At 44.7% G+C, this 27,047-nt stretch overlaps 1 protein-coding gene across 5 annotated transcripts in view; it reads right to left on the reverse strand.

Moving 5' to 3' along the window:
* Nucleotides 1-27,047, reverse strand: part of PALM2AKAP2 (PALM2 and AKAP2 fusion) — a 447,965-nt gene that overhangs the window by 179,216 nt on the left and 241,702 nt on the right. For 3 of the 5 annotated variants that reach the window (XM_066367466.1, XM_066367468.1, XM_066367467.1), the window contains 2 exons: nucleotides 22,457-22,558; nucleotides 10,516-11,211 (listed from right to left, as the gene is read on the reverse strand). In XM_066367466.1, coding sequence (XP_066223563.1) covers nucleotides 10,516-11,211; nucleotides 22,457-22,558 — 798 coding nt within the window. Of the gene's footprint in view, nucleotides 1-9,345; nucleotides 11,212-22,456; nucleotides 22,559-27,047 lie in introns of those variants that run through there. The other 2 variants (XM_066367469.1, XM_066367471.1) reach the window with 2 other exon arrangements.

The following is a 27,047-nucleotide window of genomic DNA, read 5'->3' on the forward strand; positions in this document are numbered from 1 at the left end:
TCATGAAAGTGTTAACCACCCTGATGTTGTGTGAAGGTTATAGACCTAATGATCTTAGTTGAGTTTACTAAAGCTCAGGGTGATTTCTGCCTCAGGGGTGCCTGAAGTAATTCTCCTATTTTCATCAGTTCCCAAGTGTAAAGAAGGTGAAAACCACTGATATAAACAAAGGAAGATGGGCAGGAGTAAAACAGGAACCGGTGATGGTGAACAAGAGGATACGGCTCCCGTAAAGGCGGCTGCCACCATCAGCTCCAGGCACCTGTCAGCCAGAAAAATAGGCCTACTGTTGGCAGAGCTTCTAAAATGTCAAGAGAAGTTAGAAATCCATACTTTCAGAGTGAGAGTTTTCTTAATTTATTATTATTGACAGTGAATTAAAAATGATTTTCTTAAAACACTATGCAGGCAAAACTAACATAACTGTAGGCCAGACTCAGCCTATAGATAACCACTTTGTGACTTCTGCACTAATAAGCTCTGAGATCTTATTGCCTTAACTTCTAAATAGCAAATCTTTGCTTTGTTGTGTTGTAAATCCTCCATAAAATGGAGGATTTAACATTGTTTGAGAAAGCAGGACAGGGGCGGGGCTGTTGCAGAGATAATGTATTCTCTTGGTGGCTGCAGAAGGGTCACATTGCCTAGATCAAAAGGCACTTGCACAATGCCATAGGGCACTGTTCCTCTTAGCCATTTTGACATGGGCAAAATAATAACAATACTATCAATAAACAAAGCCACCTTTGCTCATTTGGAGATGGGGCATGCCACTCCTAGACTTAACAGAGTTGTTTTGGGCAATTTTGTTAGTCCTTTTTATGAATGAGGAAGGAAACACTATCAAGCAGATAAACAGGATTCGTAATGAACAGAGAGAACAAAGGGTGATTCCACCCTCTGCTTCTGCTTTGGGAAAGAAGATGTGGCAGAGATACCTCCCATCCTCTAGAGGGCAGTATTACAACAGAGCATTTGCTTGAGCAGGTGAAAGTGCAAAATAAGAACTAGTGCCATTTTGGGTTTTGGGTTTTTTTGTTTGTTTTTGTTTCACATAGATAGTTCTGTAACCTAACTCTTTCCGTATCCAGTCTAAGTAGCATATCCAGGCCACTCATGGCACAAAGCTTTCTGTGTAGAAGCTTTCTACGTCAGCTGAGCTCAAAACTTGTTTCCTCCACATCCAAATTTTTAGCTTTGCTACATTGGGCAAGGTGCTATTTCTGTATCTCAGTTTCCTCATGTATAAAGAAGAATAATATCAATCTATCGACCCTATAGAGTTGATGTAGGATTAAAGGAAATCCTATTCACCCAGGGGATTAGTAATACTGAACTATCTGCCTTTCCAAAGTTCCTATTTTCTCATCTAAATTCCTCCTGCTAGAGTTAGATTACACCTGGTAAGCTTTTGTCCTCCATGATGGCAAATGAAACCTGGAACTAAATTATTAGGTTGAATTACATGAAACTGTCAACATTATTGGTCTATACTATGTCAATTTTATATGATTCTATAAAATACAAAAGCATTCACCAATCCATGGGAGGTAAAAGCAGCTTCCCTTTTTATACTGGTTATGAAACACACTTTTACATAAACAATCTTTACATTTGGGAAAATTGAGACTTTTGGTAGAGGGACAGACACTTTCTCATCACAAGTAAACCAACATTTGCTATCCACGTCCATCTTACAAGGTGCTTTGCATGAATACAATTTCCTCTAACCCACAGCAACACTGGAAATGAATGTGAGCACACAGTTTTTTATGGGTTACTTGATATGTCACCATTGGTATATCCTGGAGTTGTGAAATGTGTAATGTGCTATCATGGTTCCAGTCTACATGTCCACACAGTAAAGAATATTTCCATTTACAAAGAGAATAATTAAAGAAAGCTCTGCTGCTCACTGTGTAGGCTGGATCAAAGCCTAGATCCACAAACACTTGGACAAGATACTTAGAAGCCTAGAGACCACCAGTTCTGGTAACCCTAGAATTTCTGACCAGATTCCTTGCACTTCCTCAACTTTTTCTTGGTTGAAACTCTTATTAGTATCAGCTTGGCAGTTTGAGCAGTGTCTAAGGCACCATTCACGTTTCCACCTTGAAAGGTCCCTTCCATGCATAAAGACATAAAATAAAATCCACCATGGGACCCAGACATACCAGAATTCTCTAAATGATTTCATTTACTCCATATCCTCAAAGACAACAACTTTCTGTGACATTCTTACAGGTGATATCACATCTGCCCTTTGTTCATTCTTTCATGCAATAACTTCTCAACTTTTTATTGAGTACCTACAATGGTCCAGGCCCCACTGGGGGCCAGTGTTCAGCAAACTACAAGCCTGAGGGCTAAATTCAGCCAAAGGCTATTTTAGTAAAGTTTATTGGAACACAGACACAGCCATTCAGTTACATATAGTGAATGGGCCACTTTCTGGCAGAGCTGAGTAGTTCTGACAGAAATCATCTGTCCTACAAAGCCCCCCAAACATACCAGCTGGCCATTCACAGAAAGAGTTTGCTGAGCCTATTCTAGGGAAAGAGGATACAACAGCAAAGCAGAATAACAAAGTTCCCATGTGTCTTCCGATGCTCCTGCTTAGAACACTACACTGGATGGACGCTTACCACTTGACCTAAAGGGCAGCCAGGGTTTCAGCCATGGGCTCGCAGTCTATGCCGCTGCTGGGGGCTTGCGAGGAACCAGAGAGAGGACGACAGGTGTGAAGAAAGATGTGTAAGAGCGGGTGAGAGGGAAGCAGTGTGGGAGATCGGATTAGTTAGTGTGGAAACCAGCTGGAACGGGCAGGCCACAAAGATTCCCACCAGGGGACACCCAGACCCACGGCTGGGGCAGGTAGCACGTGGATCAGAATCACCTAGAGACATTATTAAAAATACAGGTTACCAGTCCCAACCTGGGGATCTGAATCTGAGCTCCAGAGGCACAACTGAGCTTCCCTACCCTTAGCAGCTACCCCCTGGTGATTCTGAAGCACGTTCAAGTTCCATTAGTGTTTAGTTTGAGTGAGCGGTCGGAGGCGTCCCCAGCGCCGTCTGGCCTGGCGTCCACCACTCGGGGCAAGTGAGAGGGAGGAAAGAACTAGGGCGCAGACACACAGAGGTAGATGCAGTGAAAAGGCAGTTTATTGTCTATGAATACTGTACAGAGGAACAGAGAGAAGCTACAGGTACAGCATTGGCTGTCGCTGGCAGTGTTATTTCTGAAGTCAGTTTTTGTTTTTCATCTGAAGGAAACAGAACAGTCAAAGTACACTTCAGGTTACAAAGTACAGCAGCTAGCCCAGCATGTCTAATTCAGAGAAAGCACAACAGGCTCCCTCCCCACCCCACCCCCAACAAACCACAAAATGGAGATATTTACAGAGATGTCACTCACCCCGAGGTGAGCCGCTAAAGCTGAAAATTCCATCAACAACCTACATTCACTGAAAAGCTGCATCACACACAACATTTTCTGGAACCCCTGTGCAATTTTAATGCTACTAAGTCAGGAGCTTGAGGGGAGGAAAGAATGTTCCAGAATGCCACAAAGGATAGAACTCTTTCCACATGCCGGAATAGGAGATCACAAAATTGGAGTTGGAGCTACACACGGAATAGTTCAGATCAGGCATTGCCGGGTGGCCTCTTTGTAGATAAAGACTTGTAGTCGCAAAGCCAAGGGACTGGATGGCTCCCTGACCCGCCCACCTCATCTGAAACCGAGAGGTCCCCGGAGTGATAAGAAACTAGAGTAAATTGGTCTCCGTAGCACCATCAGGCAGTTTGCATAGTTCTTTCATTTTTTTGGAAATTGTTTCCATGACACTAACGTTCACAGCTGGACTTGAGTTGAGCCCATTGGAGGGATTCTGGTGATGGGAGTTAAAATGATTTGCATGGGCATCAGAGGGGTTATTTTTCTTGAAATAGAGAGTTTATGACCTTGCCTTGTTGGGTAAAGGATCTTGGGCGTTGGGTGTGGGAGAAAGAGGGCCCATCCTGGGGAAGGACTGCCTGGGAAGAGTCTAATGGGACGGTGAGCAGACTCTGAGGCTGGTCCCACTTCAGCAGCCAGAGGACCGGGTGTAGGTGAAGATCTGTGTGAAACTGAGTGTGACAGTGATGGGAACTCAGGAAATTGGGGGGTGGGGGAGCACAAGAACTCTAAAAGTTCAGAATCATCTTTATGGATGGATAAGAACAATCCTCATCTCCACTTAGCTCTGAAAATATGATGCAGTCCCATTAAAATGTACAAGGCCAATAATGCCTGGTAAGCTCTGTATTGTTGGTTTACACCTTTATGTATAGACCGGAGAGCCAGAGGCTCCTGACTCCCGTTTCACATAAATTTCTCAAATGCACCATAGTGAGTGAGTGGTCCCTTAACCTCACATGCAGCAATTACTCCTTAAATGTGTGAAAGAATTGGACTTTGATAATCGCTGGGTTTGGCTTACATTTAAAAGAGCTGTCTGCTTTCAAAAGATCATTATATATTATTAAAGATGGAGCCCAGAGAGCTCTCAAACCATATAAAACAATTTCTCTAATGACAGTTACAGAAAGTTTGATCTTACAACCTAGGTGTGTTTGGAAAAAAAAAACTGGACTTCATGCAGTGGTGGTGCAAGGGGCGGTCACAGAGCTTTGTTCATGCCCCCAAGGTCTGGGGTCATGTAACAGAACTCACCAGGTTACCTTAATGGAATGAAGAAATAACTCAGTCAATCAAGGGTGTTTTCAAACTCAAGCTTCAGAATGTATATAGATTTCATTATAAAAATATTTTTCCTTAAAAAAATAAATAGATGCAAAATATTCCATTTCTATAGCCACTCCTTAACTCCCACCCCATATTATGCTACCCATCTTAGACTCTCAATGAATGAGTACACCCATCGGTAATGACTCAATCACACACCATTTGAGTCCATTTCTCTTGCCTTTCCTAGCTATGCCAATTGTGCTTAAAAATATGCTCCCAGACCCAAAGAGGGGATCCACAAGTTCACCTCCTTTACAGCAAGAGGGACTGGAGGTCATGTGGCCCACCCCAGGAATGTCAGAGTGTGATATGGCAGTCCAAGACGAGAACACAGAATGTGTTTGGTGGGTGGATGGCCAAGGCAATGCCCACGCTATGCCCACTTTATTCCCATGGGCCAGACCTGCAAGATTCTGCCTCAAGGCTCCTGTAATAAAATTCACAGCTCTAGAGAGGGCTGGGCAGGGGTGGGGAAGAGAATGTTGTGTTAACACAGCTTTGGAATACAACCTGCAATTTTTCAAAGGACAGAAAGGAACATAAACAGCGATGCTAAGGCAAACTTTCCGGTGGCACATCAGAACTCTCTCTCTCTCACTCTTTTTTTTGTCATTCATTTTGTTAACATCACAAGGCAGATACATTCTGTAAACATATATACCATACAGTACATTAACCATAGGGAAATAAAAAGAAAGCCACCCTGTAATTCTTTTCTTTCTGTATTTCTGTTCTTTCACTCTAGAAGTACTGCCTGAAGCCTAGGGAGAATTTTGTGGTTCGTGAGATACACTTTTTTCTTTTGATGAAAATGCAGTGACTTGCAAAAAAGAGCCCCAGGTGACTAATAAGAGGCAATACGGGGAGAAGATGACCATGCACACCTCAACCTGTAGAAACTTAGAAAAGAGTCACAAAATATAAAAAAGTCATTAATTTCAGGAAACATTTTGTTCTCCTGCTTTGTAAAAGAGAGCGTTGAAAAAAATTTTTTTTTACAAAAGTTAAGGCTGTCCAGATCTTAGATGCAGAAAGTCTGTGGTCCCCCAAAATTGCATGTTATATTTTCACATTGAAAGCAGGTGTTTTGTGCTACAGTTCTGGCCTTCTTATGTTAGACTGGAGTGGAGAGGGAAACAGAGGACTCTTTAAGTCGTATAAAAATTAAGGGTGGGGGGCAAGTCTGGTCTAAGGACTCCCCAGTGAAATTGCCCTTTGAAACTTTCAGGATGTCATCTTTATTCGATCCTGTTCTACATTCAAATAATAAGTATCTTTTTGTTAGATTGGGAATTTTTTTTATCGAATTTGCTGAAGCTATGAAAATCTAGACACATAACTGCACTGCGATCCTCAGAAAAGACTAACTCTTCTTTTTCACTAGAAAAGGCAGGTTAAATTTTCCTGATAAGACCAGAAGAAGGGGCCCCAATGAAGGTCAGGTGGCAGCAGGAATCCGAGGGCCCGTCTTGCTCATGGACTTTGAGCTGTTCTGTGATGTATACTAAACTGCATGGCCCTGCTGGTGGTATTACCCCACAGGACAAAGGGTCTTCTGGTTCTGTCCTAATCACTGGAGTTCTATGTACCTTGCTTAGGAAATTGAGGAGCTCCTAAAAGATTGCATACTTGCAAAGTTTCTGACACTTATGTCTTAACTGTGCTGAGAACTTGTGGTTTCAGTAACAAATGTGCATGTTGCAAAAATACAACTGATGTTGGAATTTGTTGTCAACAAAGTAACATTGTGGGAGATGAGAATATTCTCACAAGGAATGGGCCTTCCTGTTCAACTCCACAGGGTGTCTAGTGATCAACAGAGACAGCTGAGCTGTGAGATTCAAACAAGAACCAAAAAAAGTCTTCTGTGCATATTCTGTTTATGAACGTCTGTGTTTTAAATTGACAGGGTGTGTGTGTGTGTGTGTGTGTGTGTGTGTGTGTGTGTGTGTTTTATTAAAGGAAGGACTGGGTTAATGGTTCAACTTTTGCCACTGTCCCCATATCCCCTCCTCTCTGTTGCTACCTGTTCATTCATTGGGATTGCATATATGGTCATTGCCAAGGGAGTTCTGTGGTCCCTTGAAGTGAAATTCTGCAGAAGTGCAGAGAAAAAAGCTATTTTCACACTTAGCCTCAATGTTTTGCTTCAGAGATATTGTATCTCTAGATATACAGTTTCCCCTCTTTTTACAAACTTGACCCTACCCAAAATATTCTACTTGCATGTAGGAAAAACACATTTATCACCGGAAGTAAGATGTAATAAGTGAGAATTTGAAGCAGATACGTGCCTATCAACATTTCAGAAAGAAGTCAAATCAAATAAACAGTACAATTTGTTTGAGTTTCCTGCAAGTCTTTGAGTAATTGTAGGCTGCTCAGGAGACAGATGGAAACTACATTTTGGGTTTGGCCACAAGGGAATTACCTCACCCCTTTTCCTCTCTACTGCTAGTAGTAAGTGACATCACTGGACATTGTCAAATCACTGTCAGAGCCAACACATTTTTGCTCATAAAGGGAATTAATATACTGATGAGAAAAGAGGTACTTAAAAAGTGCTCCGTAGTTTGTCCTATTACTCATAAAAAAAAAAGTCAAGGATATACAAGTCACCAAGATTTTTCAGGATATCTAAGGTTAAACTTTATCATTTTAACCACTCTTAATAAATCTTTAATTCAATGCCACTGAAAATCTATTTCTAAACAAATGAAATGTTCCTTCTCTCTCTCTTTCTCCTCTTTTTATTTAAAAGGGAACTAATTATATAATTTTATAAGGAAATCCAAATAACCATGAGCTCAGAAAAAGACCATAGTTTTGCAGCTTCATTACTGATTCTCTAGTTAATCTGATTATATAATCCACAGAGAATGCCGGTGACAGTGGGGGAGGCAGAATGTTCACAATCACAACTCGATGTTTTCGTTAGGAAGGGTAGTTACTTGCTGCTGTTGCTGGGGTCCCAGGTCTCATCCCATAAAAGCACAGGCTGAGCCTGACTCCCCCATTATACTAGGAGAATGATACAGAATATGAAAATATTTATGCCATATTCAAACACACCTGCATTTACTGTGGCGCCAAATCATTTTAATAAAGGTAACACTTACTTTAAAAACCATGACAGGATAAGCTTTCATAGTAAAAGTATGGAGAGCACTCTAAATCACGTAATTTGTTAATCCCTAGAATAATAATTGGTGAATGAGAGTGCAGATTCTCATTGGCCTTTAAGTCTCTGTGTAGTGTAGAGGTACAGATCATTTTCTCCATGAGAAACTAGTTCATTTCCGGAAGGAAGGGTGGGTCATTTCAGGGAATTATCTGTCCTAAAACATTCTGGTTCTGTTTATCAACCAGCAAGCCCAAGGATTCTAAGTTCCACCATTCCGCTCATTCGTATGGAATAGTTTTCATCTACAAGGGAACAGCAACAACAAAACTGATAAGCTATGGTAAACTTTTAGTTTTCTTCCTTAGAGTATTAAAATAATAGATTGTCCAGAACATTGGAACTGTTTTCTTTTCTATGTAAATAGGTTTATCTAGCATGTCATTTTATGTAAGATTTAAAGACTGCTTAAGTGACCATGTGCTGAGGGGCAGTGAGAGTTATAGGCAGCAACCAGATACTATTTCTAGATAACAGAACAGTTTTATCCAATTGCTGCTGGTTTAGGGAACCTGAGATTTAGAGATAATTCCCTCAACTATTCAAAACCAAGCCATAGATGAAAACATCTGAGAAAGTAGAATAGGTCCTTTATTTTTCTCTTCTTTAGCTTTTTTTGTTTACCTATCAGTGATAAAATGACTCACTTTGTGGTCATTAAAATATAATTATTAGAGAAAAGTTAATCTTGAACAATAAAAATATTTTTTTTCTTTCAGATTAGAATACATATAATTTCAAGGCAAGAGATTAAGAATACTAATAGATTTAGCACTGAGAAAGCTATTTAGGGCAAATTTAGTTGGTTCTGTAGTCAAATTATCTAAAGACTATCTTCTTTTTTTCCCATCTACTTTTCACCAAAGTTAGACTTGATGTAGTATGTCTTACTGCATTTTTTTTTAACTATGTTCTATGGAACATAGATAATTCTGTGAATGATTTGCAACAATGCTATTAACATTTGGGCAAATAAAGTTAAAATAACTCTGTTACTAAAATCAGTTAAAATGTTACATCTTTATTTTATTATTATATTATTATGTTATTAAATTACTTCCCTTTGGTATTATTATACATGTGGCTGTTTGCTTTGGGGCAGTGCTAAGAATTTATTTTTTAAAAATTATTCATTGTGTTCTAGCTAAAAATTATTCTTTGATGTTCTGAAGTTTCCAGAATTTTAAGAAACATGCTTTAAGAAAGCTCAGCTATGTGCCACTTAATCAGTATTTGTGGAATGAACTTAATGTTGATCAGACAGGTCTTTTTTAATCTTTTACATTTTTTTTTTCTTTTTTTTTTTTTACATTTCAACATTTATTTTGAGAGGTGGATAAACCTACATGCTGACAGTATAGGAAACATTCTCATTATCTTGGGGACAGAAAGAAAAGAGTCCAGAAGTAAGGCTCTGTTATCAACTGGGCAGGTGAGATGAACGGGTAATTAATTCAGTTACAGCACCATCCACAACAAAGTGGGAGCATCCCAGCCACCACTGTAGGTCAGAAAGACTGTTCTAGAACTATGGTCACTGCAAAGATACGCCTCAAAAGGATCCCTTCATTGGAAAGAGATTAACATGATCAGCCAAGGTCCGTGAAAAAGAAAACAATGTCAAAATGCACACTGCTGTGAAAGAGCAGAAGCGAGGCTCGTGGATTTGCCTACATTTGGAGATCACTGCTGATGCTTAAAACAATGTTTGTTTCATGTCCTTAGAAAATTTAAAAAAAAAATGGTGCTTCTTCTAGAAAAAGGTCCATCGGTTAAGCCATGAGCGAGGGGACAGCTGCTCCTGGGCAGGTCCCGGCAATCGGTCCCTACGTTTCGGCTGGGACGAGCCCTGGGCTCTTTTCTTTTACACCAGCTTCCTTTCAGGTCTAACAGAAGGCAAGCCATGGATGCACAAGACCATAACCTGGAAGCTTATGTAAGGCAGCAAAAAGCATCGCCCTAGATCGGACAGACTAAGTAAGGTCCACTTTTGGCTACACTGGCAACCGGCTAGAGCCAACGGCATTTTGCCACACAAGGTATAAAAGCAGAGATCCACAGCAAAGGGAGGCAAGTGAGACACCAGCGACGTGGCGATGTGTGAGTACAGTAGAGGAACACCCTACACAATGGACCCCCGGGGCCACGGGGTTCGGTTCCGCTCAAGTGAATTAAGGCTACTATAGAACTCGTTGATGTGAAGAGTCCATTCCAGTGGAGCAGTAAGGAAGTGAGTCACTCTTGAAGACACAAGGAAAAGTTTAAGAGGAAAAGCAAGTTCTTGGAAAGAATGAAGCACACACATGCACGTCGTCTCTGAGGTGAGGAAACTGGAGAAAAATGAAAAGGGGTGGGAAATGAGAGAGATCAAAGCAATCCAACTGCAAGGCAGGCAGGTGCTGGCTTCCAGTTCACAGTATTGCAGTTAGTGGTACAGTGAGGTCTACGGGAGTGGTGGAGAGCACAGAGGCTGCCCAGAAGAAAAGGGAAGAAAAGTGGTCACATGACAACACAGCATTGACAGCGCTTTTTCTTTTGGGTACCTGGGGCCGGCTCTGTGGCCAGGCTCTCTTCCTTCCCTTCTGGGGACGAGGGCTCTGTGGTGTCTGAGACAGGCCTCCCAGACACAAGCTCAGCTGCGTTCCCGTCGATAGTGGACACGTCCGTCACTGTCTTCTCCCTCAAGGACTTCTCATCGTCTTCGTCAATGAGGACCAACTCAGCCTTGATGGTTTCGTCATAGCCTAGCACCTTCTTAGTCTCCTCTTCATCCTCGATATTTTGGTAGCCCATGAAAATCATGGTGACGGGCTGATCCAAGTTTGCCTGTGGCCCTTCAGTGCTGGGGGCGTGGGCTTGCTGCCCTGGGTTCCCGGGAGACTGCTCTTTCCTAGACTTATGTACCATTTCTAACTTGGCCTCTTTGCAGAGCACGTGTTCCTTAGGGTGGCCAAGGCTCCCATCTGCAACCACAATCCTTTCTGACACGTGCCCACCTCTTAAGCTTGATTGTCCAGCCTTCTGAATAAGCTCTTCTACATCCTTGGAGCTTAATCTGTGCACTCCGTTTTCTACTACGGTGCCTCCTGAGTGCACCTCATACACTACTTTGGTACCATCGTCATAGACTTTCACTCCTCTCTGATGGACCCCCTCTGGGCCAATGGTGGATGTAGAGAGAATCTTGGTCTCTCCTGTTTGTTTGTCTTTCTCCACATTAATTTCCATGGCGTACACAGCTTGAATGAAAACAAGAGAAAGGAAGTGCATGTTACAACAAAAAAAGCCAGTGAATGGTTAATTGCCAAACAGACAAAAAAAAAAGGTTTTGTGCCCTCTCTAGTCTAACTGCCAAGCATCTGGAGTGTTAGAGTGAGTGCACATTGTGGACAGGGGTGGTTACTATGTGTTTTAACACAGCAGCTCAATGTGCTGGGAAGACTGGTGGGCAGAGTTACCATATCTTGTAGGCACTTACACTTCTGAGGCAGGTTGGCATCCGGCCACAGTGACTGTTTAGGTACAGAGTAATGAATTACAGGGAGGCTGCAACATGCAAGTTTACCTTGACTGACAGCTTACCCTCTGACTTACAGACAGTTTTAAAACCCTTGGTTAAGATGTATCCTAGTTCCAAACCTTGTATTTTTTTTTAACCCTTTTATGAACTGTTCCACTGTTGCTTTTACATTTCCATTTGTTGTTAATGGAGACTACGTAGAGGTTTTGGCAGGTGGGACCGGATTGTCCTCCATCGTACTATAAAACAGGATTATTTGCAAAATGGAAAAGCTAGAGAAGTAGTCAGATGATACGCTTTGTCACTCAGCTAGATTCCTCAAATAGGAACTAGAAAAAGAACGGGAGAGAGGTCGCATTATTCCCTGCCACCAGAATCAGAGGACAAGAGTCACAAGAGGTACCTCCTTCTTCTTCCATATGCTCAGTGCCAAGTCCTCGTGATTCTTCCCCACACCACCCTTCTCCTCTGTCACCTACTTTCTGTTCCATGATTCAGTGTGAGACATTATTATCTTTCCTCCCTGGGTCATTGTAAGAGCTTCCTGCCTCCTCTTCCTGCTCTGGGCTCACCTCCCCAACTCACCCCAGATCCATTGCGACCAGCCTGGGGTTCCCAAGGACCAGCTCTTTCCTGTCTATAGTTTCATGCGACACTCCATCCTTTCAAATCTGTCACTTCAAAGACACACAGTATGAATGTTAAGAAACTGGGCATTAGACCCATAGAGCCAGTTCTCCCCAAGTAACCTTTCCCTGGATGACCCATGGATATATCCATAACCTCTGCATCTTCAAAACTAAATCCGTCATCTTCTCTCCGAACTCCCCCAGAGTCTTGGTGATAAATAATACCAGTGCCACCAGTATCTCAGCAAGAAGTCTTAGAATTGTATCCAATTTGTTTGTCCTGTTCTTCCTAATTACTGAATAGCCAAACAATTGTTGAAAGTAACTAACTGCATTTCAGATCTATCCCCATACCTCTCCTCACTACTGCCTACGTCCGCACTGCCCTAGGTCACACCCTCCTTTGCTCTCTGCTCACTAGCCTTGTTTCCAATTTTACCTGCCACTTCTCTCTTCTTGTGGCTAGAGGGCCAAGGCTTGCTTTTTTTTTTTTTTTTTTTTTTTTTGGTATTTTTCCGAAGTTGGAAATGGGGAGGCAGTCAGACAGACTCCTGCCTGCACCCGGTTGGGATCCACCCGGCATGCCCACCAGGGGGCAATGCTCTGCCCATCTTGGGGCGTCGCTCTGCTGCAACCAGAGCCATTCTAGTGCCTGAGGCAGATGCCACAGAGCCATCCCCAGTGCCTGGGCAAACTTTGCTCCAATGGAGCCTTGGCTGCGGGAGGGGAAGAGAGAGACAGAGGGGAAGGAGAGGGGGAGGGGTGGAGAAGCAGATGGGCGCTTCTCCTGTGTGCCCTGGCCGGGAATCGAACCAGGGACTCCTGCATGCTAGGCTGACGCTTTACCACTGAGCCAACTAGCCAGGGTCCAAGGCTTGCTTTTGAGTGGCCAGAGGAGCACAGAATAGGTTGTATATTATTAGAAGATTATAAAAAGGAAAAAGGGGAGGGAGAGAGGGAGGGAGGGAAGGAAGGCAGGAAGGCAAGAAAGCAGGAAGGAAAGAGGGAAGAAAGGAAGGAAAGAAGGAAGGAAAGAAGGAAGGAAGGAAGGAAGGAAGGAAGGAAGGAAGGAAAAGAGAGAGGGAGGGAGGGAGGGAGGGAGGAAAGAAGGAAGGAAGAAGGAAGGAAGAAGGAAGGAAGGAAGGAAGGAAGGAAGGAAGGAAGGAAGGAAGGAAGGAAGGAAGGAATATTAAGAAGTTGTGACAGAGATAATATGTAGTCCACAAAGTCTGGAATATTTGCCATCTGGACAATATTTGCCTATACTCCATCCAATCTTACTCATAAACTCTCTGTTGGTTCCTATGTCTGTATAGGATAAACACTGAACTCCTTAATTTGGCATGAGATTCCCTTCTGAATTTTTCTGCAACCTTCTTCTCTAGGCTTGTCTTGCAGCCCTAACAGACTTCCCACCATGCCCAGGACACTCCACAGCCTCCCACGACCACCATTTCTCTGCCCAGGCTGCCTTTCACCCCTACTCCACTGCGGTCTCCTGGAATCGCCTGTCACGTCTCTGCTTATCATTGCCTCTGAGTCCCTCCTTCCCTTTCTGAATAACTACAAGCCCCCAACTGTGTTTAGAAGATCCAAAATATCTTTCCAATTACATGTTCTATTGCTTCCTTTCCCTTCAGCACAACCAAGTAACTCTATCCCACAACTAAACATGTCCTGCTTTCGTGAAGATTCCCTTCTCTTGAAATGTCCTTTATTTTAGTTTCCATGTGTGACTCGTCCATCTGTGCCCAGGTCAACCATCCCTCTTCCAAGATCTGCCTTTGATCCTCCCATCTCTAAGTCACCCCTTTTTAAGATTATTTGAACACATCTTCTAAACCTGTCTGAAGGCACTTAACACTTTTATTATACTTCCACTCAGTAGTATAATTGTTTGCAGGAATGTTTTTATTAGCTTCACAGATTTGTAAGGTCTCTGAAGGCCAGTTGTTTGCCTGACATCTTTCTGTGACCCCACCCTCCTCACCAGCACCTACCACCGAGCCTTCTGTACAGCCGGAACCGGATATGCACACCTGTGAGACACATGCTCCTACTTAAACTGTCTAATTTGGTTGTCTTAATCTAGTCACAGATACTTTGTCTAATATGACACCAATGAAAAGATACACACCACAATTAATGTTTGAGCTGGTTAAAAAGAGAAACAAACAGCAATGATATTGTTCCAGCTACTTGTATAATAAGATACAATCTGTTCCTGGTTGGCATGTAACTAAAAAGACTCTGAAGCAAAATCCAATGCTTGATTTTCATCGTGTCCACTTTGAAAATTTCACTGTCCAGCACAAAGGTCTTGAGTTTCTTTAAGTGACACAATGGGAGGTCAACCATGGTTGGTCATGGAGGTACATGGGTCTCACACAGTGATGGGAACATGAAGAGAAATGTTTGGTATTTCCTGATTTTCCACAAAATGTGTCATCAGAAAAATAGAATAGGCATTTCAAATTTTACATGGGCTCCAAAAATTCAGTTCCTTAAATAACACACTTATATCAAAAAACACATTTTGGGGTTAAAATTCTGTTTTCTATCACTATTAACACACTCATGGAACTGATTGATAAATAAGAAAGATTATATGATTATTAGTTGTAGGCATAATATGTAATTATCTCCCAAACATCCAGAAATATGTGAACAAAATGACACTTTTACTTGCAATTAATACAGAGTATGGAATAGAATATTTCTATTTTTATATTCAGATGATTTAAATTGGAAATCTTTAGAGATCTCCCTCTACTTCTGCCCACCAATGAGGATGCTGTCATTGTTGGTCCATTTTGCCTTTTACCACCTTAACCCGCAACCTCATTTTGTCTTTGCCTGTTCCTAGAGTCAGAGACTAGACAGTAAGGAGGAGGGATGTTGAGCTGTTCTTTGCTAGAAAGGTTAAGTAGATTCACACAATAAAGCATTGAGAAAGAAGTAGTTCAGTGGAAGAGAGTAAGAGCGGTGTGGGATACAGATAGAGAAGGAACACTGTGTGGTGTCAGGTGATGCTCTGGAGACAGTGTTATGTGGAGGGAAGAAAAGGGAATATGAGAAATACATCTTGGATAGAGATATGCACTGGATTCCTTTTAATATCCTTCTGGAAAAACAGGTCAAGAATAGAGTTCCTTGTCTACCTGTCTGTCTACCTACCTACCTGTCTGTCTGTCTGTCTGTCTATCTCTCTCTCTCTCTCTCTCTCTATGCCTGTGATTTTAAACTTTATTCTGTTAAATGTGAAATGGCCCAGGATCTGAACCCATGTAACATGGTTTTATTAGAGTTACACATTACTATTTATATGTACATATTGTACACTGTTCTTCCAATTTTTTCTAGAGTAGGAGGCCAGAACATTTTAAGACATTTTTTATAATATGATAACCCTAAATATACTATGCCATAAAACAGTGGTCCCCAACCCTCGGGCCGTGGACCGGTACCAGTTCATGGGCTATTTGGTACCAGTCTGCAAAGAAAGAATAAATAACTTACATTATTTCTGTTTTATTTATATTTAAGTCTGAATGATGCTTTATTTTTAAAAAATGACCAGATTCCCTCTGTTACATCCTCCTAAGACTCACTCTAGATGCTTGTCTCGTAAGTTCTACAATTATATTTAAAAACACCACAGTTTTTACTCTGGTCGCATAATTTTATTTTGTGCATTTATCTGTCCCACCCTAAAGGCTAGTCTGTGAAAATATTTTCTGATTTTAAACTGGTCTGTGACCCAAAAAAGGTTGGGGACCACTGCCATAAAACACAACATCATCTACATTGTTCCCCTCAGCTAAAACAAGGCTTCAAAGGAACCACACACTTTTAGCAGGTTTCTCCAGGGTTTGACCTCATATTCCTTGTCTGCATTCACTCTCTTTGCTGGCGAGGGGTACTCGGGGGAACATGAGGGGCTCTGGCTAAAACATGAAGGCCATATGTAGACTCCACAGAGACACATGTGCAAATGTTACTAGACATTCAGAAAACCAAGCAAGAGACAGGAATCTTCATCTTAAATGCCTTGTTTATGAATAAGTATTTATATCTTGCTCCAGTTCTCAGCCAGTAATATTTCAAATGTGAACTAGGGGGGATAGGCACCAGGAGGAAAATAAGACTTGAGATTTTAAACTCAGCATTTTGTTTTTGATGTATGCACACGACTAAAATCTCTTCTGCTTTTAACGGCTGCCAAGGAGTCTATCCCAAAGACCTCTCACTTAAATCATGACCTTGTCTCTAACCACAATGAACACTCTCTAACCCACCCTTTTCTTGCCTCAAGTTTTCCCGTGCCACAAGGACACGAAAACCTGTTGTGATGAGACTCCTGCAATTATCTCATTGAACGAAGAATGAGGAGGGGGTGCTGCTCAGGGGAGAAGAGTTTCTGGGGAGCCCCCTAAGAGAGATTTTGAAAGAACTCCATGGACATAAAAATATTTGAAGCAAAACTGTCTGAAATTTCCTGGAGGAAGGTTCTGGAGACAGAGCCAAAAGAGAGAGGATCCAATGGATGAAAGTTTCAGCAAAAGGATGACCGGAGACCGGAAGTATGTTCTTATAAGACGATGACTTCCATACACGACATGCTAACGACAACAAGATTGAAGTATATAAAGCACTTTTTGCTATTCCTTCCAATAACCCCGTAAGACAGGGAGTAACGTGCTCATTTTGTTAATGAAAAAAGAACCGAAGTAGCTAGTCTCTGCAATGGGATATGAATGACTGACTGAACTGGTGCTTTGACATTGGGGCTGGGACATCAGAGCCAAGCCAAGAGCGTTACAGAACAAGACACCACATTCTGTAAGGATGGAAATTCCATCATTGTTAAAGCCTTTAACTTGGGCTTCTCCCAGCTCCCTTCCTTTGACACACTGATAAGTGGGAGGAGATAAAGGCTGAGGGTCCAGCTGTAAAGTATAAAGTGACACCCTCACTGTCATGAATTCAATAAGATGGGAGGTGTCAGAAGGAGGGAGAAAGACAGTGGGTCTGAATTCCTATCCAGATGAGACCTCATCTTTGGGTCTCACCCTTCCCATTTGTACAATGAAGGGTATACAGCATTGATATTCTCTGGTGCCGTGACCAGCAGGGATGCTCGTGTGACAGTGACATGTAAAGTACAATAGGAGGGTAGCAGACAGCCAGATCATGACTGTCACCCTGAAATGAGGTCATCCTAATATAATGAGCATTCAGTAGCTGGTATCACTTCTGGAGCGTGGAAGAGAAGCAATGCACATGCGTGGCTTATTGAATACACATACACATAGGTGCAGTGTTGTCCCTTTGGGCATATGTTTGTGCATATACACGTACTCCCATACCTCCTCTTCAGGCCAGAAATATAAAATTGGCTATCCTGATGACCATAACAATGAAAACAAGGAAATTAATTCTGAGTGGATTCTCCCTTGCATCCCGGGGTGGGGAGGGGCAATCACTAATCTTCAAAAGCCAGTAATCAAACATATCTTTGAATAACTGTTTTCCCAGGACACCTGAATATTAACAAAAATAAGCTGGCCGATGGGTGCTACTGATGGATAGGAAAAGCAAAAGCCTACTTCTCATACCCGTTCTTGCTTCCATTTTTTTCGGTCAAGGGCAGCTTTCAGTCTGAAAAAGTGCCAGGAAGCATACTGCTAATAGGAAGTGAAGACTGTAAAATAATAAAGCACCCGAGGATATAAATGCTGTCAGTGCTTTTAGGCCCAGGGTCCCAGTTCCCCTGTTGATGAGTTTGTCTCGAAGGTCTTGTATACCAGAAAGGTGCTGGATGGAAGCAGATGCTCCAAGTTCTGATTTTCAAAGAGGAGGAGGGAATCCCATATACTCTGTAGATGCGAGCTGAACGTCACGGCTGGCTAAATTCAAAGGGTCGACACTAGCACGAGCCAGCACGGGGCCCTCAGGCAGAAGCTGTGCGTATGAATCTCACTGTCGTTCTTGTTCAAGGCCCCTATGCAGATTGGTCAAACGCCAGAGATACAGTGGTACTTCTGGATCAGCACAAAGCCCCTTATATTCCTGTGGACAGGACAGGAACAAGTGCCTTCTGTGAGGACAATTGCCAGCCTTGTTACTTGTTGAACGATCATGCCCCTCAGGTGCCAATTCAGGCCCCCCTGGGCCAGGAGACCCTTAACGGTGTGCCCTCAGGCCTCGGCCTCGGGTTCCAACTATGCAACGCTGGCATCAGTGACACGCTGAAAACTAACGAAGGTCTGCGTTTCCGGGCTGGGGTGAGAAGGAAGGCTGTGAGGTGCCACAATCATGAGCTATAAAGACGCCGACAACGGAGTTGTTTCTATTTCCAAAACTGGTAAACCCTTTATTCACCTGAAACCTGACACAGAAATACAGTATGTACCCACAAGCGTGGAGGAGCAGCTGTGTCGGAAATGGGAGAGAACACCGGAGCCCTGGCCACCAAAGCGCCCGCCTCATCCCCTGCCCACCATTCACAGAGGTCCTCAATGTCCCCGTGGAGGAGCAGCTGTGTCGGAAAGGGGAGAGAACACCAGAGCCCTGGCCACCAAAGCGCCTGCCTCATCCCCTGCCCACCATTCACAGAGGCTCCTCAATGTCCCCATGACACGGCCTGCACTTATGAGGGACAATCTAACAGGAAGGAATTTAACAATCCTATCAAATTCTACGAAGGGCAGAAAGGTGTGTAGCTCATCCTTATTTCTGACTTGGGAGATTAAGAAAAAAGAATTTTGTGGGTTCTTCTGCGTGTGAGCCAGGAAGCAGCGTGTGCACCATTGTGGGGAAGAAACTGCAGGCGTCAGTGGAAATGATTCTGGAACAATGACTACCCTGGGTAGAGAAATGAGGCTGAGCCTGACCAGGCGGTGGCACAGTGAATAGAGCATCAGGCTGGGATTCCAGTTGAACCAGGACCCAGGTTCAAAACCACGAGGTCACAGGCTTGAGCACAAGCTCATCTGGCTTGTGCGCAGGCTCACCAGCTTGAGTGCAGGGTCACTGGCTTGAACAGCAAGGTCACTCGCTCTGCTGGAGCCCCCACCCTCCCAGTCAGGGCACACATGAGAAAGCAATCAATGAACAACTAAGGAACCACAACAAAGAATTGATGCCTCTCATCTCTCTCCCTTCCTGTCTGTCTGTCCCTGTCTCCCTCCCTCCCTCTCACTCTTGCGAGAGAAAGAAAGAAAGAAAGAAAGAAAGAAAGAAAGAAAGAAAGAAAGAAAGAAAGAAAGAAAGAAAGAAAGATGAAAGAAAGAAGAAAAGGAAGGAAGGAAGGAAGGAAGGAAGGAAGGAAGGAAGGAAGGAAGGAAGGAAGGAAGGAAGGAAGGAAGGAAGGAAAGAAGGAAGGAAGGAAGGAAGGAAGGGAAAGAAAGAAAAAGAAATGAGGCTGAGCCATGGCACATGCTCAATGACTTTGAGGCTTGACCTTAGAACCTGAAGCTGAAAGGCCATGAGGCCAATAAAATGAGTCCAATGATCTGTGGCATCATGTCCTGCTCTGTGGGGTGACCAGTCCCTCCCAGCGTGTGCAGGGCAGCTAGGGACAAAGGGCGGTGTGCTCAGAAGGGAGGGATGGTGAAGATAGACCGTGTTTCAAAGCAAGCCCATCATCTCAGGACCAGCGAGAGACTGGGCTGTGGGCACGGAGGGGTATGAAGTGAGGATCTGGGAAAGACAGGAAATGACAGTCATTTTCAAATACTTGAAGGGGAATCAGAACTTAGGTTTGGTCTGAGTGGCTCCTGGGGGCAGGATAAGAAGCAATGGAGGGAAGAAGAGGGCAGAAAAAATGATGGCTCTAACAGAGGAAGAGCTTCCCAATGGTTAGAACCAAGTATAGAGAGTGGGCCACTGTAGGGACTAAGCTCCAGTCACAGAGGTGTGTGACCGTGGTTTGAGCACCTCTTGGCAGCAGTGGCGGATTAAGGTCGGTTAAGGTCCCGGGCACAGAAGAAAATATTGGGCCCCTTAAAAAAAGAAAGACAGGGAAAATAAAAATACAGGTTACCATATTTTTAAACAAATAAAAAATATTATGTACTGTTCATGTTAAAATTGTACATATGAAACCAAAGTTGGCATCATTAGAAAAAAAATGTCAAGTTGGGGTTTGGCGGGGCCCTTCAGATGTCGGGGCCCAGGAAGCGCGCCTGGTGAGCCCGCCGTTAAATCCGCCTCTGCGTCACAGGGTTGCTATACCCTGGCTTCCATGTTTGAATACGGGATTGGAATAGATCCCTCTTAATTCTGAAAAGCAATGATTCTAAATATATTCTCATTTATTCAGAATCCTAAATCTCCCAAACTCCAAACAACTAGAACATTTGTCATCATAATACTGAGTAATGACAAGTGACATTTATAAAAATGGCCCTAAGTTTGTGCAGATCTCCAAAAGAATGTTCCTAAAGCAAGATGGATGATACCTAGGAAAATTCTAGTCGTATGCTAGTGGAAAATTAGTTGGTACGCTCTCCACGCTCTGTGCAGTCACCGCCATTGGTAACGAACCTGAACACCCTATTCCCAAACCAGTCTGGACAAAGGAGTACACCACATCAAAGGAGATTCCTCCCACCACTCCGCTTATACGATTTCCACAGTAGATGCATTCACGAAAATTAGTTCTTTAATAATAAACGAAAGTACATGTAAACTTATTTTTTTTAAAAGATTCTGATCACATAATACTATTTTTTTTAAATGCATTTGCTTTTTGGATCATCATGTCTTTAAAGTACCTCTCAATGTGAAAGAAGCTAGGTTGTAATGGTTATGCGTATTCCTATACACGCAGCACTACGATCACATTAACATACACTCCTGAGTCAAATGCACCTTCACTACGAACACTACGCAGATCCTTTGTATGTCTCTTCAAAAGTAGTTCTCATACATTTCCCCTACCCCTTCCACGAGCCGATGTATTAGTTGGATCCCACGGCATGTTCTGCGGGAACAGGTGGGAGGGGTCGGAACGCTTTCTACCCACAGCTTGAGAACAAGCAGGAAGGTGTGTGACTTCTGAACAGTTATTACTGAGCTGGTTTTAGAAGTGCAGCTAGGAGCTTGTCAGTGCCAATGACTCCCTTGTAGCACGGCTGCAGGCCGCAAGTTCTGGTTAAACCATCCTCTTAACTATCCAGAGAAATGCGGACAGGACCTGTGTTTGATCAGACACCATTTTCAGTCCCACCCCACTCTAGAACTCTGTGCGCCTGCATATAAAGTAATAACGCTAAGGTGTTTACAGACAAACCTAGTCATTATTTAAATTTAATCACTACATAGGACAAATATGTCAATACTTATTTGCTGGTTCATTTTACTTTTACATTAAAATAAGGAGGGATTATTTGCTTTATAAAATATTCAGGTTGGCCCATATAAAAGATACCCTCTGGCTTAAAGGTCCATGACTAAGTTCTGTTTCACAAAAGGTGTCATTGTGTGATTTATTTTAAACATAAGCATACCTAGATTATGGAAAGCATAATCTGACGTCATATTTGACTTCATCTACAATGTTTCTAACTGTGCAACCTTGGCAATTCACGTTTTCATTTAACCCCTGACACTCGGGACATCTCTGCAGAGAGCGAACAGGTTGATGTAGAGATTCCTTGTTCACGTCCTTCCATTCTGACTTCTGAGGCACAGTCACATTGAACAGAGCAAAGCACAGCTCTCTCTGTACTTACACTCATGAATGCCTTAGTCTCTAAATTCCACAACTGGGAGAAACATTAGCAAGAAACCTATGCTCTTGACATTGCTACTTCTCCCCCCTTCCCCAAATAGACCACAGCAGCTAAGAAATAACTCCAGAAATGGGAAGGCTTGGAAATATGTTTACAATATACAAGCAGCTTGATTTCCAAAGGATTTTGGCAACATAATTCACACACTTTGAAAATACTTTCTACCCAACTCCCATCACCGGTTGTTTGATCTTGTAATCCAGTAAAGAAAGTAAAATTCCCTGGAGGCAGAGTACAGATTAATGTTGAGAATAAGGACAGAAATAAAGACCACAAACACAAGAGACAGACCCCTCCGAAGATGGAGGGAAAACACTATGTCTCCTCAATACTCCCTCCCATTCGGTCCTCAATTAGTCCTCAGGGCTCAGTGCCTGCCCTGTGCGGCCACTGTAAATTCCATGTTTGAGGCTGGGCTGAGGACAGGGTCCCTCTATGTAAGAATACCTGGCCATCCCTCAACAGTAAAGCGCAGAGAAATGCAAGCCCCCTGGCTGGTCCTGGCATCAAAACTGAATAGCTCCCCAGGACTTACCAGCTGCTCTGCTGGTCCCGTCCTGCCCAGGTGACGGTTCTGCGGTTCGTGAATAGAGGATTGGCAGGTCGGGGAGCTGGGAGGAAATGCAATTTACTGCATCTGGTAGCAGAGAACAGGGAATACAATTAGGCACAGTGTCGGGAGGCCCAATGGGTTCACTGCCGAGGCAGCAGCTCATCTGCCCTACATAACGGAGCTCTGAGCTGGGCGCTGGGTGAGAGGATCGAGGAAAACAAAGACAAGCATTTGCCCCGTGGCTGGTATTCGGCAGAGTAGCTGAGGCAGGAGGGATCCCGGCCAGGGAGCTCAAGCCCAGGACTGCTCTGTGGATTAAAAGATTCACCAGAAAGCTCTAGATTCTAAGAGTAGAATGAGTTCAGGGTGGGGAAATGAAAACAGGCCAGGGAGAGCCATTATTGACTTGGTGGGACTGAGTGAATACAGGACGTCACATTAGAAACGTGCGTTAAATGGTACTGAAGAATAGATTTGGGGCTCATTCCCTGAACTGGAAATATAGTATTATTTGCCCGATTCATTCAGAAGACCAGTTTCATATGCATTTAGAAGAAATGTGGAATTTATCCCACGATTTCAATACTTCAACTGTTGTTTCAGCCAGAAAACCCTGAAATTCTAAATAACAACACCTAGTAATCTCACCATTAGCTCAGTGGTAGGAAATGGTGCCAAAGGGGGAAAAGGCTTTGACAAGCCTGTTCGGGGAGGAGAGACCCTGGAGGGCATGGATGTCAGAAGAGAGGAGGAAGACACTAGGCTGAGACAAGGAGAAGAATCTATGGGCGCCCCAGACAGAAGTGGAACACCAAGGATGGAACATTCTAGAAAGCTGGACTGTATGGGATGTGAGATTCCTTCCTGTGTCATAACCATGTCCCAGGTCTCAGAAGGTCAAGCACTTAGCCACGATCAAATCTAACTACTTACTGCTTATCTCCACTGAACATCCCACGATCACCTCCCACTCAACATGTCCAAAATGAAGCTCGTATCTTCATGCGTCAGCTGCTTCCCCTGTATTCTGCATCTTGCCTCACTGGGGTCCTGGGCAGCACCCTTCATTACCCTGTCCGGTGCCAACTAGCCCCCTCGCTGCTACCTCCCTCACATTTGCACATCTGTCCCAACCTCTGTATCCCCGCTGATACCGCCTTCATTTTACCAGGTTTGTGGGGGTTTTTGTTTGTTTGTTTGTTTGTTTTTTCTTTTTGTATTTTTCTGAAGCTGGAAACGGGGAGAGACAGTCAGACAGACTCCCGCATGCGCCCGACCGGGATCCACCCGGCACGCCCACCAGGGGGCGACACTATGCCCACCAGGGGGCGATGCTCTGCCCCTCTGGGGCGTTGCTCTATTGTGACCAGAGCCACTCTAGCGCCTGAGGCAGAGGCCAAGGAGCCATCCCCAGCGCTCCCGGGCCATCCTTGCTCCAATGGAGCCTCGGCTGCGGGAGGGGAAGAGAGAGACAGAGAGGAAGGAGAGGGGGAGGGGTGGAGAAGCAGATGGGCGCTTCTCCTGTGTACCCTGGCCAGGAATCGAACCCGGGACTCCCGCACGCCAGGCCGACGCTCTACCACTGAGCCAACCGGCCAGGGCCTGTGAGTTTGTTTTTGTAATTTCATGCCGGAACAGCACTACGTTAGGATTAGGATTAGCTCAGTTCCTGATCATTGCTGACTCACATGAGTCTGACAACCCAGAGTGTACTGATACTGGGCTACCTGGTTCTCAGTGCAAAGAACATACCCTGGAAGAGAGGATGGAGTGGAGTGAATGGACTTTTGAGGGTCGACCATTTGGGGAGAAGGAACAGGAAATCAGGAGCGGGTGGGCAGGTGGGCCTCAGGTGGGAGAAAGCCTCAAATTACTGTCTCTCTCTGGGGCCTTCGTACGCTAGAGCCTGGACCCTGGGCCGGGCAGACATAGTTGAAGACCTTTTACTGCAAGAAAGGAAGCTAAGCCTTTGACATGACAGTGGGGGCTGGGAGATGGCCACAAAGCAGCCCAGGGCACCCCTGAACACGGGCTTGGACGTGAGCCAGGGCTCTGCGGGTAGCCACAAGTCTGAGGTTGCACATTATTTTCTGTGTTGGACTGCCCTGCCGGTGCTCCCGCCTCAGGCTGCAGCCCCTACTGCACTGTGGGGCGCCGGAGCAGGGTCTGGGCCCCAGCGAGCACAGGCAGGACCAGAGAGCCGTGGCTCGGGGTGAGCCGGTCCTGACAGGGTAGGCTAGATAGCTGACAGTGGCTCATGGGGAGAGCGGAGCAGCAACCCGGGGCTGGAGGGACAGTTTGGGGCAGAAGTGATGACCAGAGTCGATTTGCAGAACTTCAGAGTGTCACCGAGGATTCCCAGACATCTGCAGGACAGGATCTCGGGAAATCTAACTTCCTGCATTTGAAGGCCATGGTGCTTCAAGCCATTAAGACCAGGGGAGAGCCCTGGCCGGTTGGCTCAGCGGTAGAGCGTCGGCCTAGCGTGCGGAGGACCCGGGTTTGATTCCCGGCCAGGGCACACAGGAGAAGCGCCCATCTGCTTCTCCACCCCTCCGCCGCGCCTTCCTCTCTGTCTCTCTCTTCCCCTCCAGCAGCCAAGGCTCCATTGGAGCAAAGATGGCCCGGGCGCTGGGGATGGCTCTGTGGCCTCTGCCCCAGGCGCTAGAGTGGCTCTGGTCGCAACATGGCGACGCCCAGGATGGGCAGAGCATCGCCCCCTGGTGGGCAGAGCGTTGCCCCTGGTGGGCGTGCCGGGTGGATCCCGGTCGGGCGCATGCGGGAGTCTGTCTGACTGTGTCTCCCTGTTTCCAGCTTCAGAAAAATACAAAAAAAAAAAAAAAAAAAAGACCAGGGGAGAGAGAAGCCATGGACTGGTCACACAAATGCCTAGTCTGCTTTATGCTAAATATAGAGCTTCTCGGGCGCCTCTGATTGCTGAAAGTTTTAATAGCTAGAAACGAAAGCCACTCATGGACAGGGGACCCAGTGTCTGAAAGAGCATGTGATTCTCAGCTTCCCTCTGGAGGCAGCCTCCTCCCAGACGTGAGTGGGGGATGAGTTACTTTGGCCCAGTGTTCACTTGTAGCCTGAGGGTTATGGCTCTTGGAGGGCAGTGGGGGCTACACGGCTTCTGCTAAGAGATAAGGGAGTGGTGAGGAGTGGGGCATGAGGAAGAAAACAGGGCCGCCCCTCAATGTATCATTAAGTAGTAAACCCTAAGGTGACGCAGCCGTTAGGTGTCTGATAGCCCAACATACGGAATAGCGAACGGAACCTCTGAAGCATCGTGGGGAAAACATCTCCACGTGGCCTCCGTCAGTCCATTGCCCTCTTCCCGCCCAAGTCAGGGTGGCCTGTCATCATTCTTCCCACCGGCAGAGGCAGTAGTGAGGAGTCAAAGAGCAGAAACGGAAGATGCGTGCTTCTGATAAGTTCCAGCACGGCTAAACTGTTCACCGTGGCTATGGAGAACAGAGGCGGCCAGAGCTGGAGAAGCAAAGTTGATAAAAACGCTCCTGAAAGTGTGAATTCTGGGCAACTTAAAGACACACTGAGATTTCCCAACAACTGGGATGAAAGGGGGGATGGCTCCAGGCCACCAGAGACTGGGATGGACGGAAGCCTAAGGTCAGTATCACACAGCATGGACTGACATAGGGCCGGGGCGTTCTCCCCTGCTGGTTCTGGCCAAGGGTTTCACACCAGCTCCTCTGTGGGGACAGAATCGAGCTGGCACTAGAAACCTACTGTATGCAATTTATAGTTACACAAGACACTCTGCCCACTTCAGGCAGCAAAAAAATCAACCCACTCACTTGATGAAGATGTCACTATATAACAAGTGTGCAGCTTAGAGGGAGGGAAGAAGTGAGGGGGTTTCAGGATGTGCATGGCCAGGAAATTCTACTCGCCATTGGAATACATTGCTCTTGATTGCCCGGGCTACCACGTGATCAAAAGCCATGGGGGACCCGGCAGTACAGTACCTCCGTTTCCTCTGACACGCGCAGGGAGACAGGCGCAGGGCGTGTGGGGCCATGATGCATGCACACACCAGCAGCCATCTCCCCGATGCCTCACTAAACTCAGGCTGCTTTTTGCGAATCATCGGCAGCCTCTCATAACAATTGTAATCCTAGTTGGCCTCAGATTCTGTAATCAGCGTGTTTCAGACGTTGGGTACTTTTCTTAAGGTATTATGTTATTATTATTCCATAATAATGGTGTGTTCATTCTTAAGGAACAACATTTGATTGATTCTAAGAGGATCTTGGCAAATTCTGAAGTCTCCGGGGCCTTGGAAATTAAAGAATGAGAAAAGAATCAAACATCTCACAGTCCCTTAATTGGACACGCTTCAGTTTTTACCCTCAGACCACAGAGTGACCTAGACACTGACCGCATTCTTAGAAGGATGCGTTTCCTCCTTCAAACTCCTTTCTTTGCCAGCAGACAGACGTGCTGTGACGGAAAGCCTCCCCCCCCCCACTCCCCCCACCCCGGCTAAATTATAACCAGAGATGGCAGGACCCATAATCCAGGGTGACAGGTAAGACCACAGAAACTTGTC

This window comes from Saccopteryx leptura, chromosome 2, assembly GCF_036850995.1.
Source record: "Saccopteryx leptura isolate mSacLep1 chromosome 2, mSacLep1_pri_phased_curated, whole genome shotgun sequence".
NCBI lineage: Eukaryota > Metazoa > Chordata > Mammalia > Chiroptera > Emballonuridae > Saccopteryx > Saccopteryx leptura.